Source organism: Pecten maximus, chromosome 13, assembly GCF_902652985.1.
Source record: "Pecten maximus chromosome 13, xPecMax1.1, whole genome shotgun sequence".
Lineage (NCBI taxonomy): Eukaryota > Metazoa > Mollusca > Bivalvia > Pectinida > Pectinidae > Pecten > Pecten maximus.
Genome location: NC_047027.1, coordinates 32,475,912 through 32,496,351, shown reverse-complemented (window position 1 = coordinate 32,496,351; position 20,440 = coordinate 32,475,912). Strand labels below are relative to the sequence as shown.

Below are 20,440 nucleotides of genomic sequence, written 5' to 3'. Positions count from 1 at the left end.
CTTTAATGTCCTTTTTGTTTCCACACGGAACAAATCGTTATCATATCATTTTCAATTTCAACCTGGCTTGCTAAATAAGTTTTAGTTTAGTAAGCCCACTAGATTGTGGTGTAATTTGTTAAGATAATATGTTACAAACATGATAAGTCGACACATGTTTATACACACACACATACATGTAGTATGCATATCAAACTATGTAACAAAGGATTAAGGTAAATCCATAAATAGCAGTAAAAACACATATCATCAGTTTGTCTGGCTATACAATGTATGTATATCTGTTTATGGCGATATAAGATTCACTTGAAGTTGTCATGTTATTTGCAATCTTTTAGCAGCTTTTTCGTTATTAAATACGTCTATGTAAACCTCATTCTGGCCAGCCGGTCTGAATAATATGTCAGTAATACACACACCTAATTGTCGGGCTATTTAGGATAGCTAAAATGAATACTGTACCACCTATATGATATTGTCTCCTTAAACAATGGGTATAGATGTGCATTGTTCTGTTTGTTTTGTTTGAATCCGTCAGCAATAACACCAAATGAATAAAACTAATCTATTAACACAATACAATATAATGATTGGGTTGGGAGTAACATATATATCCTGGGCAGTCTGACTTGCGAGGTAGTACAACAGTAATACTGCAATATTTAAATTCCTACATACCGCAAATAAGCTATATCATGATTCTCTAATCATGCAAAATAATATCCGAGATATGTCAACCTGGACATGGTTGCTTTTTTTTGCACATATAAAAATCTTCATTATATACAGACTTATTACTCATGTGAAACCAGACATTGAAGGTCGATTCAACAAGGAAGTAATCTGTAGTTTTAACTGCTGTCTAGGCCGACTATTGAAGCATTAACGTCTAGAACACTACTCGTGCAGTGAGGAACACTGAGCGTCAATCATGATAAAATTATTTATGCTACTTTTGCAAATAATGATATCAACTGGTAAGTATTTTTTTTTTGTATTTCTATTAGAATTAAGTAAAATTAAAAACAAAATATTTGAAATTAAGCAATACTAATAAAACCACTCCATGTATTTGACATAATTTATAGATTTGTTGAAAATTGGTATTTACTGTATATTGATTAGAAACATTAGAAACAATCTTCAATTTCTACTTTCTAACAAGCAGCTGAGTGCGATCGAATTGAGTATATGCGCACATTATCATTTAACTTAGATTTGTAAATTAAAATCCAGAGGCGGTAACACTGAATGGATCGTCCAAATACGCCATTCCTGGGAAAGATTTTACCCTGATATGTGACGTAACGGATGAGGCCACCAGCGTCAGTTTTTATCGCCGTCCCTTGCAGACTCAATCTCCACAGGAAGTACAAGTTATAGGAGATCAATGTTACATAACGGTCAATGGAAATCCAGTACTCTGTACACCGGATGTATGTTCGTGTCAATCGTCATCCTTTCAGTACGCCAGTCTTTTTCGGTTGGTGATAAATCCTATCCCTGGAGACCATCACTCAATCTGGTTCTGTAGACGTCAGAATGCTAATCTGACGAATGAATTTGAGGACAGTCCTGACTATCAACTGCTTGTTTTAGGTGAGTGATGATTATAGTATGCCATACTGCTGCAGCTGAATTCAGTCAGCATGGAATATATGGGAAATAATTTACTCGTTGGAGCATGAAGCTAATTTATATAAATAAAAAAAACTATGAAATCAAATATCTGGATACATTGGTATTATTCGTGTACGTCATGTTGCACAAGAACTGACCAATCCAGAGTTTTTGACATAATAGAGTCTCAATAAGGATGGATCAATCCATTGTTTTAGACATACTAAACCCCTCAGAAGGACTGGTCAATTAATTGTTTTTGACATACCAGAGTCTCAAAAGGAGTGACCAATCCATTGTTTTCAACATACTTGACCACTCAGAATGACCGACCGATCCATTGATTTCTATGTTAGTCATTAAGGTCGCACTTGTTATTTCAGGATAATCATTCTTGCTGAAATACAGAGATTTTTATAGATAATTAGCAATCTGTGTTGTTACGATATCATAGCAGATGATTCACATATGTATACAACATTTCGCAAAAATGATCTTGTTTTGGTAACAAATCAAAACATTCCATAGGAAAAGAGTACATAAAACTCATTATCACAAGAATGTTGAAACAAAATAACAGTTCCTGAGCGCCACCAGTGAAATTCCCTATTATTATTCTTTCGTAGTTGTGTCAATTGTTCAATCGAATGGTTGCTGGTATGAACGGCTCATCCAAAAAAATTCTACTGACAAGAGATTGAATAACACTGCGTTCTAAATAATTAAATAAATTTGAATGTATTTAACCATCAGGCATGATTTTCAATTATATGTTGATCTTGAAAAAAACATGTAACTCTGGTTAGCATCATAACTACATCTTTCCTTAATCACATTTGTACAGAACAAGTGACCAGCGTTAGTCTACAGATCCAACCCCCACCTTTAACAGAACACCAGACCATCCCCTTGAGGTGTGTAACCAGTTCCTGTCGACCAGCCGCCAGTGTGCTGTGGTCAGTTGGAGGGGTAAACTTTACATCATCCAGTACATCTTCTATATCTCCTGCGTTCCTGTCCTACGTAACAGTGAGTAGGCTGACCCTGACACTGACCAAAGCTATGGACGGACAATATGTGGTTTGTTCTGCTTACAACACGGTTAGCAGCATTGTCTCGGACACGACTACGCTTGCTGTAGAGTGTAAGTACATGGATGATGATTAATGTAACAAAACTATAGTTCAACAAACCAACTGGTCTGATATTTTTGTATACAAATAAAAATCAATAAAACTAATTTCGAGGAGAAGTTGATATTTTAATCTGTTATAGTGGGATTAGTAGATACGTCATCAGACAGATTTATGTCACAACACAAGAGACTTGAACAAAGGTTCACTTTAAAAACTTCTTCATAATTCATACAACTTTATGCATTCATTTCAATACATTTTCTGTAGATGGTCCTGACACATCCGTGTCTCTGTCTGCGACTGAGGATACCTACACGGGAAATGAAGGGGACACGTTACCAGACATCACCTGTGCAGCGGACTGTAAACCTGGCTGTACCTTTGTCTGGACACGACCGGACAACACCAACTTTACTGCCTCACCTGTGTTGTCACTTGGACAACTGGACAGATCAGAACGAGGAGCATACGTCTGTACTGCTCGAAATGATATTGGCGAGTCAAACAAAACATACAGTCTCTATGTACGCTGTAAGTATTCTTTCTTAATTAATTGAGCTAAAACAGTACAACTGTTATTTTTAGGAATATAAATTTATCTGGTAAAGGGGGGGGGGGGGGGGGGGGGGGGGGGGGCAAGGGGGTACAAGGGGGTACAAGGGGTGGCGGGCCGGGGTAATATAGCTTGGTAAACAAACGGTTTGGTCTCCTTTCTCCCACTTTTTTGGGATCAAAAGAATTATATAAACAATTGAGAACAAAGGCACGCCAACTATAGTCTGTTCTGGGAATGTGCATATATACAGGTAGATATTTACCTGTATTGTCACATTATCAAGTCTTACTACATGCACTTTATAGATCACAATAATATTATATCTATTTATTATATTAAAGGTGGCTGTCAATGTTTCGGAATTGTGTATAGCTTTTAGTTTACTTTTTATATTTTATCATTTATTTTATTATTTCTATTTTCTATTTATTTATTTTTGCAGTTATGATATTTTCCAGATTCCACTAACCAAGTTCAATTTCAGAACATAATACATAATATAGAAATTCTGAAGCATGTGGCAATTAATGTTAGGAAATGAAAGATAATACATTACAATACTTGCATGTATACAGAGAATACACTAGTACAGAACATGTACATCATTGTACGTGATATGTGCCGGAAGTGAAAATGCTAAATTAAAAAGCACACTTAGAATAGTTAACACTAGACATTGGCTGATTAAAAATTAAATGAAACACACAATTATCTAATAGCAATTAGCAGTTAATAGTAATTGTTTACATGCATACGAGGAATAGTTGGCATATACACTTAGCACTGGACAATGGATGATAGATTATTCATAAAATTTAAACATACACAACTTATAAAATAGCCGTAGTTATTTTGTCCTGGGGTTCTGTTTTATTCATTGTAGGCCAAGAAATTTCATCTGAATCTGCATTTATGAATGCATACTTACCAACCACACAGCTTAAACACTGATCTCAATAGTTTAATCCAACAATAATATTTATCAAATGTAATGACGAAGTATGATATTAATGAAAACTTTCTTTTATGGGGTGATCAATTGCTAAACACAAAGGAAAATGAAGAAATATTAATTTCTGTTCATAATTTCATTTGTAACAGTAAAGGATTTTGATATTGTCCACATCTTGATTAGTTTTCAAACACTACTGAGGCTATATCAATTTTTCAAGAATTTAAAGTATTAATTATGTAATCAAGTGAAGTATTTTGTAGAGACGTTAATTTGTCGATCTGATTATTGTGTGTAAATATCCATAATTTAACGCCGTGATCGTATTTTAGGAAATGAATTAGCATAAGCTTTTAGCTTTGTTTTCCGATCCTATATGCTTATATGATTTGCAATCAGTAAAGTTAATTAGTATCAAGAAAAATATCAGCGATACTTGTTGATAAGGGTTATCGGATAGTAGTAAATGGCCTCATGTGATTTTGTTTCGCATTTTTAATCATTTCAAACAGTGAAATATCTATAATATATAAAGTCGTTGTACTATAGCTGTCTTCTGCAAATCTAGTTGATGAAAATGGTATATGGTATGTAAAAATTGATACAATAGTAACGAACTGAGATGAATTCAAAGTTTGTGTAAAATAGAGGTAAAATCCATGTAATGTGGGAGATTGCAGGTAGATTCCAGGTAATGTGGGAGAACACAGGTAAAATCTAGGTAAGGTATATATGAATCAGACTATAATGACTGTCACAACATACCTGTCCCTATATGTTATTTTTGTGGGAGAAAGGAGAACACACCAAACAAACGTATCTCGCGATTCCGGATTGTTTAGCTACAATTACTACATAATAATACCTTTATCAATACATTATGCATTATAACTTATTGTATTTTCGACAATCTTTACTATCTTCATTCTCAGATAGCCACATACGGTTGTTTATCCCAACTACATGTGTAACTTGCAATAGTAATTAAAAAGTTCTCAATGATAATTGCTATATAATACAAATTTATGCGACCCGATCTTGTGGCCATAATCGGAAGGTGGGTTTTTTTCAATCGAAAGAACAGATATCTCTAAATCACATTATCCTTACATATGTATTTAAACAGACGCAGGCTCACTAACTTTTTTTCCATTTAGGTTTTTTTCTCTTTTTTTTTCTAGCGAGAGTCAGTGCGACACCAGGCCGAGCTAGAATAAACTCGCGTTTTCATATAGAAAGGCTTATATTTTCTATTAATTTACTCCAAAAATGTCAAAACGATAAAGATGAAAATAATATGTGGCGATTATTAAATGCCCGGTTTGGAGGATGTGATATGTCACGGTTAAATGCATAACTAGAATAGTTAAACATCACCGACACCTGCATATGTAAGGTAATTTAAGACCGAAATACGCGAAAAAAAAATTTCCCGACCAGGAAGTATTTGATTGCATCAGTAACAATATCACGATAACTGTATAATGACAGGGCGAACGAGTATAGATACACGAACGGCATTTACATATGATATACTAGTATATATATATCAAAGAGGTGTGAGAACTTATATGGGATATCGGGATATCAATTTATTAATGACGTTCATACCTGAGTGACTGATACTTTTACAGAGTAATCGTGTTGCTGTAGGAACTCTCGGGAAGATCTCGAAGCTTAATCACAGATACAATCTGTAATATATGTATATAACTTCAGCAAACAGATAAGTTTATCACAGATATTGTCTATACATAACTTCAGCAAACAGTTAACAGTTTATCACGAATATTATCTACACATGACTTTAGCAAACTCATAACAGTTTATCACGGATGCTATCTACACATAACTTTAGCAAACTCATTTAAGCATTGATGTCATTTTTTTTTAGTTTCATACCCCGATGAAACTAAAAAAAATGACATCAACGCTTATAATTAATTTTTGAACATGATTTTCTAATTTAAAACATGTTTTATATACAATTTTACTGGTTTTAAATGTGATTCTTTTTCTCAAATCAATACGCAACGTCAATTGTCGTATTGTGAGTTCAGATTTTTCGCGCCATTCTCGGAATTTCTTTCATAGAAGAATGAAAAGAATTTTTCGACCAATCACATTTGAGTATTTACCATGAAAACAAAGAAAATGAATTATAACAATTAATCACGAATGTTATCTACACATAACTTTAGCAAACTCATAACAGTTTTTTTTTACGAATGCTATCTATACATAACTTAAGCATCCCTTCAGCAATTCTTAGTGAATTACATTGAATACTTGTAATTTAAGAGTGATTTTGTTTGGTTATTCTGAAAGGCATTGGAAACAATTTACCTGAACTTATCTGTGTACAGCTTCCAAAGACTGCCAGCGCAACTGTTTTGATAAAAAAAAAAAAACTCTAAACTCTTTTTCTTGTGCTGGTAGAGGGTCGAGTGACATGTTTGTTACCGGTTATCGGCAGAGCGACATGTTCGTTAAGCTTTGGTTTTAATGATACACATGCTGTTTTAAGTCCTTTGTATTGAATTGCCTGATAATATGATAACACCCTGTTTTGTCTTAAAAGTTTTCCACAGCCCTAAATATCATGTTTCTAGGTTCATATAATGTGACATAAATCGTTTAATGGTGAATATTCAATATAACAAACGTATTAAACTAAGATCCAGCGTGAGTGTTAAAGTTCTATCAATTCATCTTCTGATAATATTTTATAACATTGCATTTTTTTTCTAGATCCTCCAAGTCAGCCATTGATCACTCCGTTGTCCGCCAGCTATCGGCAAGGAGTCGACGAATACTCAGTTCTGCTGTGTAGTTTCACCGAAGGTTTCCCCGCTCCAGCGAGAGTTGAATGGGTCGCTCGAGGTGTAGATACCGGGGTGACGACACCAGCGGTTATACTCTGGCCACTTCGTCAATCAGCCAATGGAGAGGAGTATTTTTGTCACGTGAGGAATGAATTTACGGACATCAAAGGGATTCAACTCATCTCACCTACGTATTATTTCAACGTTACATGTAAGTATTAATATAAAAGCATATAAAGAAATATGCATTGTAATGGATTGTATGCTTTAGCTTTAAATAATGATTAGCATTGTTATAATCTATTTGACATTATGGTAATATATTAAGCAATTGGGTAAAGGTAAATCTTCATTAATTTTACCTGCATTTGATACAAAGTATTGTTTCATTTAAATTACAGCTTTCATCATCGTATGAAGCAATCGTATAATGAAATTACAAATTTTATTGAAATCGATAATCACATTCATATTGTTTTATTTCAGATCGCACTAGTGTTTTTATTCACAATTAATCTCTGCATCATATTTTACACATCTATTTAAAGAACAAAATGTATACAGACACATTCGTGTGTTTACCTTTGTCATTGTCTCGTTTTGTGTCGTCTCTGTCCAAATCGTACAATGTTTGTCTTTGTTTTTGCTGTTTGTCTTTAATCAATTTTACAGCATAACGTCAGTGTAATTTGTCAGAAACGTTGGTCTCGTGTTATTGAGAGTGTGGGACAGTGAGCGAGTGTATATGCATTTGATGAACTGCGTTGGGTTGGGGTTTGTTTTTGTTTTTTTTTTTTCTTCTAAGATTAGGAGAACTGATCAATGAATGGCGATGACTACCACAATTAGAAAGTCATGATAATATCCAGCACGGGTCGTACAGCAACGAGGTAAGAATCTTGCGTATTTGGCAAACATCTAAATACAAGAAATCAACCAAAAGCCTGCTAAGGCAAGTCCAAAACAAAGTTGTCCTACCTTACACCTTAAGTGTTTACACTGCACTCTAAAAGACTTTATTCAATGCAATTTGGTATGCATTTTTATCCGTATTGTGTGTACAGGTGAATTATTATTCCGCTACAGATATCAGGAAACTTTTTTTTTGACGTGAAAAAAAATTAATACCTGTATATCGCAGGGATATTTGTTTTACGCTCAATGATTTGTGTATATGACATGTATAGTGTGTATATTTTAGGGGTTTAAATATTCCATTAAGAAGTGTCTCTAGAGATCTTGGGGAAAGAGAAACATATTACAAAATGTTTAATTAAACATGTATACTAATAATTATGATGACTTTGTCTAGTATTATAGGGAAAGTACCCGCATACCAAATTAACCAGTTAATGTGTACAGAGTGATTTCCCCTATCGCTATCTCGTTAGAAGTCTTTATAAGCTGAGAGCTTTGACAGAATACCCGGTTCGTTACTTGTCACAAATATCTTTAAACATTGATGGAGAATTGCCAAATTCACTTCAAAAGCAGAAAGTTGAGAAATTATCCGATTGCTGAAACTTATTTGCATGCAGGCAAATTAAAAAGGGAACTGAAAGTGTCGCATCCAAATTGGCAATCTTTACAGAATCATATCCAATATACTTAACTAACTTGCGTCAGAATTTCCCTGTCCCCTGTTTAGTTATAACGAACTCTTTAGAGTGAATAATACTATCGTAGATTGCTTTTTTATTGGTCTTTACTTCAGATAAAAAGTAGCGTCCACAAAATCCATAAACGCAATCACGTGTTTAACAAAATGTGAAATTAACTGTGAATAAACAACATCATGTTAAAACATGTGAAGTGAAATATTGTCTTATATTTCGGGTATATATTATTAAGTAAATAGCGATCAGTCAGACTTAAAGTAAAATCCAAATGCTTAAACTAATACGTGTAACACTGAGTGATATTTATATTTGAAGCTGATCGGGCATTGCAAGATCTCAATTATCCTATCGGGCGGTTTACTTGCAGTTTCCAGGGTATTCTGAGATAAAGAAGTTACCTAACAAAAGAAAATATACGAGGCCCGTCCCGATGAAACGAAGAGGAAAGGGTAATTCTCAGACTAGAGGGCGTCACAACCTTGTTTTTATAGGAAACACGACCCAGCTTGGTAGGGACCTGGTCATTTAATTAGATTTATTCCTGTAAATAAATGCTATGAAAAACGGTATACATACAAATTACGTTATCAATACACTGGTTCACAATGTACTAGGTAATATGACATTTCCAGACATGTTTGATGGGTCATTCTTCTCTTAGATATTCAATTAATCTAGTCAGCGTTATAAATGTGGACATTTTACCAGTTAAATCATGTTTTAGATATCATTTTAGGATGTTTGATATGGGATCATGGTTACGTTACGTCAAAAATAAGAAATCGATGTGTGCGTGTTAATGTTTAATTTGAAATACTTGGCATTTTCAATTCTTTAATTCTTATCTCTAACGTGGTTTTATTTCCATTTAGATGATGGTGAATTAAATCAGGATGGAAGCATCTCCCCATCCATCGGTGTTTCAGCGGCATCAATGTGGACATCACTGAAATGAAAAAAAAAACAAAAATGCGACGGATTATTTTCAGATATGATATACAACTCATATTGTTGGAGTAAAACATAAAACTATATTTTAACATATATCAAATGACTTTACTGTAAATAAATACAATTAATATCAACATATAAGACTGTGAAATAAGACGCTACAGGGAATCATTGAACATCGATATGCCGGCCCTTTATCGTCTATAAAAGGCAGAGAATTGTCAGAAAATTGAAGTGAATGTTGATTTCATGTTCCTTATATCAATCTTACAATAACTGTCTCTATGGTATTACATTGTATAAAGAGATGTATCAAAGATAATAAAGGAATATGATATGAATATTTGTTTATTTTTTATCAAACTGGGGGTCTGTAAGTTGATGTAACTATTGTGTTTTGACATATTCTTTCAAGCCAAGTTTAGCTGAATGGAGACACGTGGTCTTACAAAGTACCCACATATATTATGTTTCGTTATCTAATTAACAAAGTGACCATTTACAATGTATTGTAAAAAGAAAGTATATATGTGTCTATAGATATCAATATATTTTTAAGAGCCAGGCACGAGATAAATGCATGTGTACTGATGCATTCGTTATTTTTCGTATTCGGTGTCTTCAAGCAAATGTTATTGATATATGAAAATGACTTACCGAGACACCGCGGTAGATGTAGAATATGTTTTGTATACGAACATAATGGAGCTGGCTACGGTAATCAAAGGGAGGTAACCACAATTTATTACAGGAACTACTTTACAAATATAATGTATTATTTTATTAGAATAAATACATATCTATAAAAATCTTTTTTGTTTTTGTACAAATAATACATGATAATAATCAGATGACAATAATTAGTTGACAATAATGATCAAGTTACAATGATAATCAGGTGACAATGATGATCAGGTGACAATTACAATCAGGTCACAATGATAATCATGTTACAATAATGCTCAGGTGACAATGATGATCAGGTGACAATGATAATCAGGTCACAATGATAATCATGTTACAATAATGATCAGATGACAATAATAATCAGGTCACAATGATAATCATGTTACAATAATGATCAGGTGACAATGATGATCAGGTGACAATGATAATCAGGTGATAATGATACATCATAAGAAATCTGTTTTGAATTCATAATGCTTTAAAGAGTATGAAAACAAATTACTACGCCTATTGTCTTTGGAGTTTTTCGAAAGTCCCGAACAGGGAGCCTGAATTGGTTCCGAGTTCCGAGTTCCGAGTTCCGTTTAAGAAAAACGGAACTGGGACCCAGTTCCTAGTCCGTTTAAGAAAAAACGGAACTTCTATGTATAAGCTTTACGGGACTTTGTCCAAGTTCCGAATTCCGTTTAAGAAAAACAGAACTAGGAGCCAGTTCCGAGTTTCATTTAAAATAGTCTATCTATGAATCAGTTCCGAGGTCCGTTTACGAATTGGATGTAGTTCCCTGTTCCGTTTAAGCTTCAAGGGATTAGGATAAGTCCCTAGTTCCTTTTAAGAAAATGCCGTATGTACGTCATCTCAATATGTACCTCGAGTCTGGATTACAATAAGTTTAAGAAAATATTGTTTGTAGTTCCGAGTTCCGTTTTAAGTGTATTATAATAGCATCCAATTCCAGTTCCGTTCAAGTTATACGGAACTAGGAACCAGTTTGAGTCGTGGAAGGGACCGGAGTACCAGAGACAATTACCTACATCAGACAAATTAAATGACAACTTCCTAATGATATGCATAAGAATATGCTTCAAGACAAATATATTTGATTGAATTTGAATCAGAACTCGGTTACACAACGAATCTGATAAAATGTCTCTAAGTTTAAGAAGGCAATGTTTAGTACTTTCTCCTTAAAACCAATTCATTTCAACAACAATGCTTTATAACTTAGGTATTAATTCAAATTCAAGTTAACATTCTATTCACATGTATTTTGTGTCCATTTGCCTCCTGAAGATTGAGGAAATCTTAAGTTCAATTGTGAAACTTTACATAGTGCTGTTTAGCCTACCACTGCGTCGGAATCTTAACTGGACTAAATGGACCAGTTCAATGCTCATTTCAAATGCAAAAGTTGTAAAACACTGTAACAACATGTGATGTTTCTATTCTAAAAACAAAGATAATGTCTTGTCACTAGTCGAGGCCTTGTGACAGCTTCCATCACCAAAACAATATTGACATCATCGCAATACTATAAGTGATAATTGATTTGAATACCGGGATGATCTAGAAATACACATGTTCAAATTGTTATTATCTCTAAGTATTCGCATTAAGAATATGAATGAATCGAATTAATATATTATAAAATTATATGGGATTGATTGTGCATGTGTTTTGCCATGGGTGGATATGAGCTATAATATATATGAGGTAGATTGTGTATGTGTTTTGACATGGGTGGATACGAGTTATAATGTATATGAGATAGATTGTGCATGTGTTTTGACATGGGTGGATATGAGTTATAATATATATGAGGTAGATTGTGTATGTGTTTTGACATGGGTGGATATGAGTTATACTGTATGTGGGATTGATTGTGTTTGTGTTTTGACATGGGTGGATAAGAGTGTTATTGCATTTTTGCCAGTGAAATATAGAAATTGATCAAATTAATAAAACTTATATTTTCACTGCAGCTATGCGCAGTGAAAATATAAGATTTTGCATTAAAAATAAGATTTTGCAGTGAAAATAATAGTTTCCAGTGAAAATTAAAGTTTTTTTCTGTTTTTGACCAATCAGAGCGGACCTTCGTATTCACCTCGTTGAAAATTACTGATTTTTCCAGTCGAAGTGGGAAAAATAAATTGGTTACTTTGCTGTATTTCTGAAATATACTGATTAGTTTTTGACAAAATACTCACTTACATGGAGGAAATGATTTGTTGCAAGATTGAAATTTAAGAATTTGTCAAGTCACTCAGATATACATCGCTAACTCAAATAGGTCTGATTTTTCTTCCACACCCATTATAGCTTTGGAAAGTGCTTTGTGTATACTTCTGTTGTCGGCGTCGGTGACGATTGGCTCTTATCTATATAAGTTGTATAACTTGTGCCCAATCCCATTGTCAAGTTCAGTTACAAATAAAAATATGTTTAAATCAATTAAAAACTCACTTGACGTTAGCTATTCATGCACAGATTCTCCGATAACAGCAGAAAACGCAGTCATTTCAAAATATTTACATTTACACTGCAGCCCCACTATATAACTTTACCAATCTCACTTGGAAGTTATGAGTCCATAACTTCCAAATCTTTCTTATGACGCCATTATTATAGTGACGTCATAATTGTCACGCCGGCGATAACGAAAGATGGCTGTAGAAAAGGCTGTTCCGTCTTTGACGATAATAATTTGTTCATTCATCGTCGGAGCAAAATTCCTGGATATAGTCTTTAAAAATCGTTGTCAAATGTAAATGTAAGCATTGAACTGCTTTCATTTGGAAGTTATGGGCTGATGAATGCCAACTTGACAAAGGCCAATTCAAAATTTGCCTTTGTCCAGTCGCAATCGTGAAAATGTCGATATTCTGTCATACTCGTAAAATATATGTTATATTAATCGGGGAACCATTCAATATATTCTATATACTGTATATCAGGTAGATTGTACATAGTGTGACGTCACTCTATACGCTCGGATTGTACGTAGTGTGACGTCACTCTGTACGCCCTCATTGCACGTAGTGTGACGTCAATTAATATGCTCTGATTGCACGTATATAAACAATAGAGTGTACATTGTAGACGGTTCATATCCACTTACCCTCCTCCTCCTCCTCCTCCTCATTCTACCATTTTATACCAAAGAAAATTGATGTTTCAAGGTGTGCATATTTCTTACACTCATGTCTTATGTCACTGCAAATATTTCATGTTCAGAAAATTTGATTAAAAAATGTTTTCGGGTATTCTAATCTTTTACATATTAATTTTGTTTCAAGAGGTTTTTATGTAAAGTACTGGAATATCTTAAATTTTATTTAATTCCAAGGTAAGTATGTAGGAGGTAACTCTTACTTTGTCTCCTCAGGTAGACTAAGTACAGTTCACACCTCCCCAATACAGTTACTAATCCCTGCCCAAGTCAGTACCTCTATACACTAATCCCGGCAATCAATCCCCGCCGACACACCTACCGTCCAGGTAAACGATGACGAACTACTGTCAGCACCCTGTTTTACATTTTATTTCATATCGACGTGAATGTTCACGCCACGTTAAAATGTCAATTAGTCAATAAAGACAAGCTAAAAACCGCAAAGACCAATTCCTTGGTAATTTCTAAAGCTGGGGCCCAATTTAAGGGTTAGGAAATAAAAGATAAACATTACCAATACTTGCATGTATACAGAAAATTTACACTAGTACAGAACTTTGACATCATTGTACGTGAATGGCCGGAAGTGAAAATGCAAAATTTAAAAAAGCACACTTAGAAAGTTAACATAACTTTGGGGTTGTTTAAAAAATTTAAAAATGAAACACACAATATCTAATAGAAATTTAAGCAGTTAATGTAATTTTTTACTGCATACGGGAAAGTTGGCAAACATTTAGACGGGCCCCCAATGGATGATAGTTTTATTCATAAAAAAAAACAACAAAAATTTATAAAATACCGTAGTTATTTGCCCTGGGGTTCTGTTTTTTCCCATTGTAGGCCAAAAAATTTTTTGGAATCTCCCATTTATGAATGCAACTTACCCCCCCCACACATTTAAAAAAGGGACCCAAATAGTTTAATCCAACATAATTTTTATCAAATGTAATGAGAAGTATAAATTAATAAAAAAACTTTCTTTTATGGGGGGATCAATTGCTAAAACAAAAAAGGGAAAAAATGAAAAAAAAAATTTAATTTTTTTCATAATTTCTTTTGGAACCCAAGTAAAGGATTTTGATATTGCCCACATCTTGTTTTATTTTTCAAACATTTACTGAGGTATATCAATTTTTCAAAAATTTTAAAGTAAATTTATGTAATCAAGTGAAGTTTTTTGGAGAGCCCTTTAAATTTGGTTTCGATTATTGGGGGAAAATATCCAAAATTTAAACGCCCGTGATCGTATTTTGGGAAAAAGGAAATTTAAGCAAAAAGCTTTTATTTTGTTTTCCGTTTCCATTGCTTATATGATTTGCAACCGAAAATTTAATTAGTACAAAAAAAAAAAATATCACGATACTTTTTTTGAAAAGGGGTTATCGGATAGTGAAAAAGGGCCTCATGTGTTTTTGTTTCCCCATTTTTAATCATTTAAAACCAGTTAAAAAATTATCTATAAATAAAAAGTCTTTTGTCTATAGCTGCTTTTGAAATCTATTTGTTTGGAAAAGGGTTTTATAGGGTAGAAAAAATTTGTTTTACAATGGAACGAATGGGGAAAATTCAAAGTTTGGAAAAATAGAGGAAAAAATCCATGAAAGTGGGAGTTTAAAAAGGAAAATTTCCAGGTAATGGGGAGACCCCGGGGTTAAAATTGGGTAGGTATATATAAATTTCGGGACTATAATGACTGTCACACTTTACCGGCCCTTTATATGTTATTTTTGTGGGAAAAAAGGGAGAAAACACAAAAAAAAGATCTCGCGTTTTTTTCCCCCGGATTTTTTAGTAAAATTTACTACTAAAAATCCCTTTATAAATTCCCCCTTATGCTTTTATAACTCATGTATTTTCGCCCAATCTTTACTATCTTCATTTCAGATACCCAAAACATAGGGTTTGTTATAAAAACCCTTTTTGGGGGTAACTTGCAATAGTAATTAAAAAGTTTAAATTTGATAATGCATATAAAAAAAAAATTTACCCGACCCCGTTTCTTGGGGCCCAAAATAAACCCGGAAGGGGGTTTTTTTCAAATCGAAAGAAAAGATACCCCTCAAAATCAATTACCCTTTACAAGGTTTTTAAACAGACGCAGGCTCACTAACTTTTTTTCCACTTGGGGTTTTTTTCTTTCTTTTCTAGCGAGATTTCTTTGCACCCCAGGCCGGGGCTAGAATAAACCTCGCTTTTTCATATAAAAAGGGGCTTAATTTTCTATAAATTTCCTCCAAAAAATGTCAAAAACAAAAAAAGAGAAAATTTTAAAAAATGTGGGATTAAAAAATGCCCGGTTTGGGGGATGGATAGCCACGGTTAAATGAAAACCCAAAAAAGGGGGTTTAAACACCCCAAAACCCCTGCATAGAAAAGGAAATTTTAAGACCGAAAAAAGTAAAAAAAAAAAATTTCCCGCCGGGAGTATTTGATTGCACCAGAACAATAACACTTTAACTGTAAAATTTAAGGGGGGGAACGAGTGGAAGTTCCCGAACGCATTTAAAAGGGATATGATTTTAATGAGGGGGAAGAGAACTTAAGGGGGGATATGGGATATAAATTTAAAAAAACGTTCTTACCTGAGTGACTGAACTTTTACAGAGTAATCGTTGTTTTTTGGGGGAACCCCCGGGGAAAGATCTCAAAGTTTACACAGATAAAAATCTGAAATTTATTTTTAATAACTTCGGCAAACAGATAAGGGTTTACACAGATATTGTCTAACTTTCCCTTCAGCAAACATTTAAACAGTTTATCACAAATATTTTTTCCACATGCCCTTAGAAAACTCATAAAAAGTTTTTTCACGGGTACCCACACAAAAATTTAAAAAACTCATTTTAAGCATTGATGTCATTTTTTTTTAGTTTCATACCCCGATGAAACTAAAAAAATGACCATCAACGCTTATAATTAATTTTTGAACATGATTTTCTAATTTAAAACATGTTTTATATACAATTTTACTGGTTTTAAATGTGATTCTTTTTCTCAAATCAATACGCAACGTCAATTGTCGTATTGTGAGCTTCACATTTTTCGCGCTATTCTCGGAATTTCTTTCATAGAAGAAAGAAAATAATGTTTCGGCCAATCACATTTGAGTCTTTACCCTGAAAACAAAGAAAATGAATTATAACAATTAATCACGAATGTTATCTACACATTAACTTTAGCAAACTCATAACAGTTTTTTTTTACGAATGCTATCTATACATAACTAAGCATCCCTTCAGCAATTCTTAGTGAATTACATTGAATACTTGTAATTTAAGAGTGATTTTGTTTGGTTATTCTGAAAGGCATTGGAAACAATTTACCTGAACTTATCTGTGTACAGCTTCCAAAGGACTGCCAGCGCAACTGTTTTGATAAAAAAAAAAAAACTCTAAACTCTTTTTCTTGTGCTGGTAGAGGGTCGAGTGACATGTTTGTTACGGTTTATCGGCCAGAGCGACATGTTCGTTAAGCTTTGGTTTTAATGATACACATGCTGTTTTAAGTCCTTTGTATTGAATTGCCTGATAATATGATAACACCCTGTTTTGTCTTAAAGTTTTCCACAGCCCTAAATATCATGTTTCTAGGTTCATATAATGTGATATTCATCGTTTAATGGTGAATATTCAATATAACAAACGTATTAAACTAAGATCCAGCGTGAGTGTTAAAGTTCTATCAATTCATCTTCTGATAAATTTTATAACATTGCATTTTTTTTCTAGATCCTCCAAGTCAGCCATTGATCACTCCGTTGTCCGCCAGCTATCGGCAAGGAGTCGACGAATACTCAGTTCTGCTGTGTAGTTTCACCGAAGGTTCCCCGCTCCAGCGAGAGTTGAATGGGTCGCTCGAGGTGTAGATACCGGGGGTGACGACACCAGCGGTTATTACTCTGGCCACTTCGTCAATCAGCCAATGGAGAGGAGTATTTTGTCACGTGAGGAATGAATTACGGACATCAAAGGGATTCAACTCATCTCACCTACGTATTATTTCAACGTTACATGTAAGTATTAATATAAAAGCATATAAAGAAATATGCATTGTAATGGATTGTATGCTTTAGCTTTAAATAATGATTAGCATTGTTATAATCTATTTGACATTTTGGTAATATATTAAGCAATTGGGTAAAAGTAAATCTTCATTAATTTTACCTGCATTTTATACAAAGTATTGTTTCATTTAAATTACAGCTTTCATCATCGTATGAAGCAATCGTATAATGAAATTACAAATTTTATTGAAATCGATAATCACATTCATATGTTTTATTTCAGATCGCACTAGTGTTTTTATTCACAATTAATCTCTGCAGCATATTTACACATCTATTTAAAGAACAAAATGTATACAGACACATTCGTGTGTTTACCTTTGTCATTGTCTCGTTTTGTGTCGTCTCTGTCCAAATCGTACAATGTTTGTCTTTTTGCTGTTTGTCTTTAATCAATTTTACAGCATAACGTCAGTGTAATGTGTCAGAAACGTTGGTCTCGTGTTAGTGAGAGTGTGGGACGGTGAGCGAGTGTATATGAATTTGATGAACTGCGTTGGGTTGGGGTTTGTTTTTGTTTTTGTTTTTTCTAAGATTAGGAGAACTGATCAAATGAATGGCGATGACTACCACAATTAAAAAAGTCATGACAATACCAAGCACGGGTCGTACAGCAACGAGGTAAGAATCTCGCGTATTTGGCAAACATCTAAATACAGGAAATCAACCAAAAGCCAGCTAAGGCAGGTCCAAAACAAAGTTGTCCTACCTTACATATAAGTGTTTACACTGCACTCTAAAAGACTTTATTCAATGCAATTTGGTATGCATTTTTATCCGTATTGTGTGTACAGGTGAATTATTATTCCGCTGCAGATATCAGGAAACTTTTTTTTGACGTAAACAAAAATTGAATACCTGTATATCGCAGGGATATTTGTTTTACGCTCAATGCTTTGTGTATATGACATGTATAGTGTGTATATTTTAGGGGTTTAAATATTCCATTAAGAAGTGTCTCTAGAGATCTTGGGGAAAGAGAAACATATTACAAAATGTTTAATTAAACATGTATACTAATAATTACGATGACTTTGTCTAGTATTATAGGGAAAGTACCCGCATACCAAATAAACCAGTTAATGTGTACAGAGTGATTTCCCCTATCGCTATCTCGTTAGAAGTCTTTATAAGCTGAGAGCTTTGACAGAATACCCGGTTCGTTACTTGTCACAAATATTTTTAAACATTGATGGAGAATTGCCAAATTCACCTCAAAAGCAGAAAGTTGAGAAACTATCCGATTGCTGAAACTTATTTGTATGCAGGCAAATTAAAAAGGGAACTGAAAGTGTCGCATCCAAATTGGCAATCTTTACAGAATCATATCCAATATACTTAACTAACTTGCGTCAGAATTTCCCTGTCCCCTGTTTAGTTATAACGAACTCTTTAGAGTGAATAATACTATCGTAGATTGCTTTTTTATTGGTCTTTACTTCAGATAAAAAGTAGCGTCCACAAAATCCATAAACGCAATCACGTGTTGAACAAAATGTGAAATTAACTGTGAATAAACAACATCATGTTAAAACACGTGAAGTGAAATCTTGTCTTATCTCTCTGGTATATATCATTAAGTAAATAGCGATCAGTCAGACTTAAAGTAAAATCCAAATGCTTAAACTAATACGTGTAACACTGAGTGATATTTATATTTGAAGCTGATCGGGCATTGCAAGATCTCAATTATCCTATCGAGCGGTTTACTTGCAGTTTCCAGGGTATTCTGAGATAAAGAAGTTACCTAACAAAAGAAAATATACGAGGCCCGTCCCGATGAAACGAAGAGGAAAGGGCAATTCTCAGGGACAAGGACTAGAGGGCGTCACAACCTTGTTTCTTTATAGGAAACACGACCCAGCTTGGTAGGGACCTGGTCATTTAATTAGATTTATTCCTGTAAATAAATGCTATGAAAAACGGTATACATACAAATTACGTTATCAATACACTGGTTCACAATGTACTAGGTAATATGACATTTCCAGAAATGTTTGATGGGCCATTCTTCTCGTAGATATTCAATTAATCTAGTCAGCGATATAAATGTGGACATTTCCCCAGTTAAATCATGTCTTAGATATCAGTTTAGGATGTTTGATATAGGATCATGGTTACGTTACGTCAAAAATAAGAAATCGATGTGTGCGTGTTAATGTTTAATTTGAAATACTTGGCATTTTCAATTCTTTAATTCTTATCTCTAACGAGGTTTTATTTCCATTTAGATGACGGTGAATTAAATCAGGATGGAAGCATCTCCCCATCCGACGGTGTTTCAGCGGTATCAATGTGGACATCACTGAAATGAAAAAAAAAATAAAAAAAAATGCGACGGATTATTTTCAGATATGATATACAACTCATATTGTTGGAGTAAAACATAAAACTATATTTTAACATATATCAAATGACTTTACTATAAATAAATATAACAAGACTGTGAAATAAGACGCTACAGTGAATCATTGAACATCAATATGCCGGCCCTTTATCGTCTATAAAAGGCACAGAATTGTCAGAAAATTGAAGTGAATGTTGATTTCATGTTCCTTATATCAATCTTATAATAACTGTCTCTATGGTATTACATTGCATAAAGAGATGTATCAAAGATAATAAAGGAATATGATATGAATATTTGTTTATTTTTGATCAAACTGGGGGTCTGTAAGTTGATGTAACTATTGTGATTTGACATATTCTTTCAAGCCAAGTTTAGCTGAATGGAGACACGGAGCCTCATAAAGTACCCACATATATCATATTTCGTTATCTAATTAACAAAGTGACCATTTACAATGTATTGTAAAAAGAAAGTATATATGTGTCTATAGATATCAATATATT

General features: G+C 33.7%; 1 protein-coding gene across 4 annotated transcripts; it reads left to right on the top strand.

Annotated features, from left to right (window-relative positions):
* Positions 1-852: 852 nt before the first annotated feature.
* On the top strand, positions 853-20,228 carry LOC117341031 (V-set and immunoglobulin domain-containing protein 10-like 2). 4 transcript variants are annotated; one of them, XM_033902846.1, is made up of 7 exons: positions 853-977; positions 1,237-1,599; positions 2,465-2,764; positions 3,024-3,287; positions 7,016-7,979; positions 9,076-9,217; positions 19,819-20,228. In XM_033902846.1, the coding sequence occupies exons 1-5, from the start codon at positions 932-934 to the stop codon at positions 7,309-7,311; spliced, it is 1,269 nt and encodes a 422-aa protein (XP_033758737.1). In that variant the 5' UTR covers positions 853-931; the 3' UTR covers positions 7,312-7,979; positions 9,076-9,217; positions 19,819-20,228. The 4 variants fall into 4 exon arrangements, with proteins under 4 accessions (XP_033758737.1, XP_033758736.1, XP_033758738.1 ...); XM_033902845.1 differs by lacking the exon at positions 19,819-20,228 and adding an exon at positions 9,581-10,000; XM_033902847.1 differs by lacking the exon at positions 19,819-20,228 and adding an exon at positions 9,581-10,000 and having other exon boundaries at positions 9,024-9,217.
* Positions 20,229-20,440: the final 212 nt, after the last annotated feature.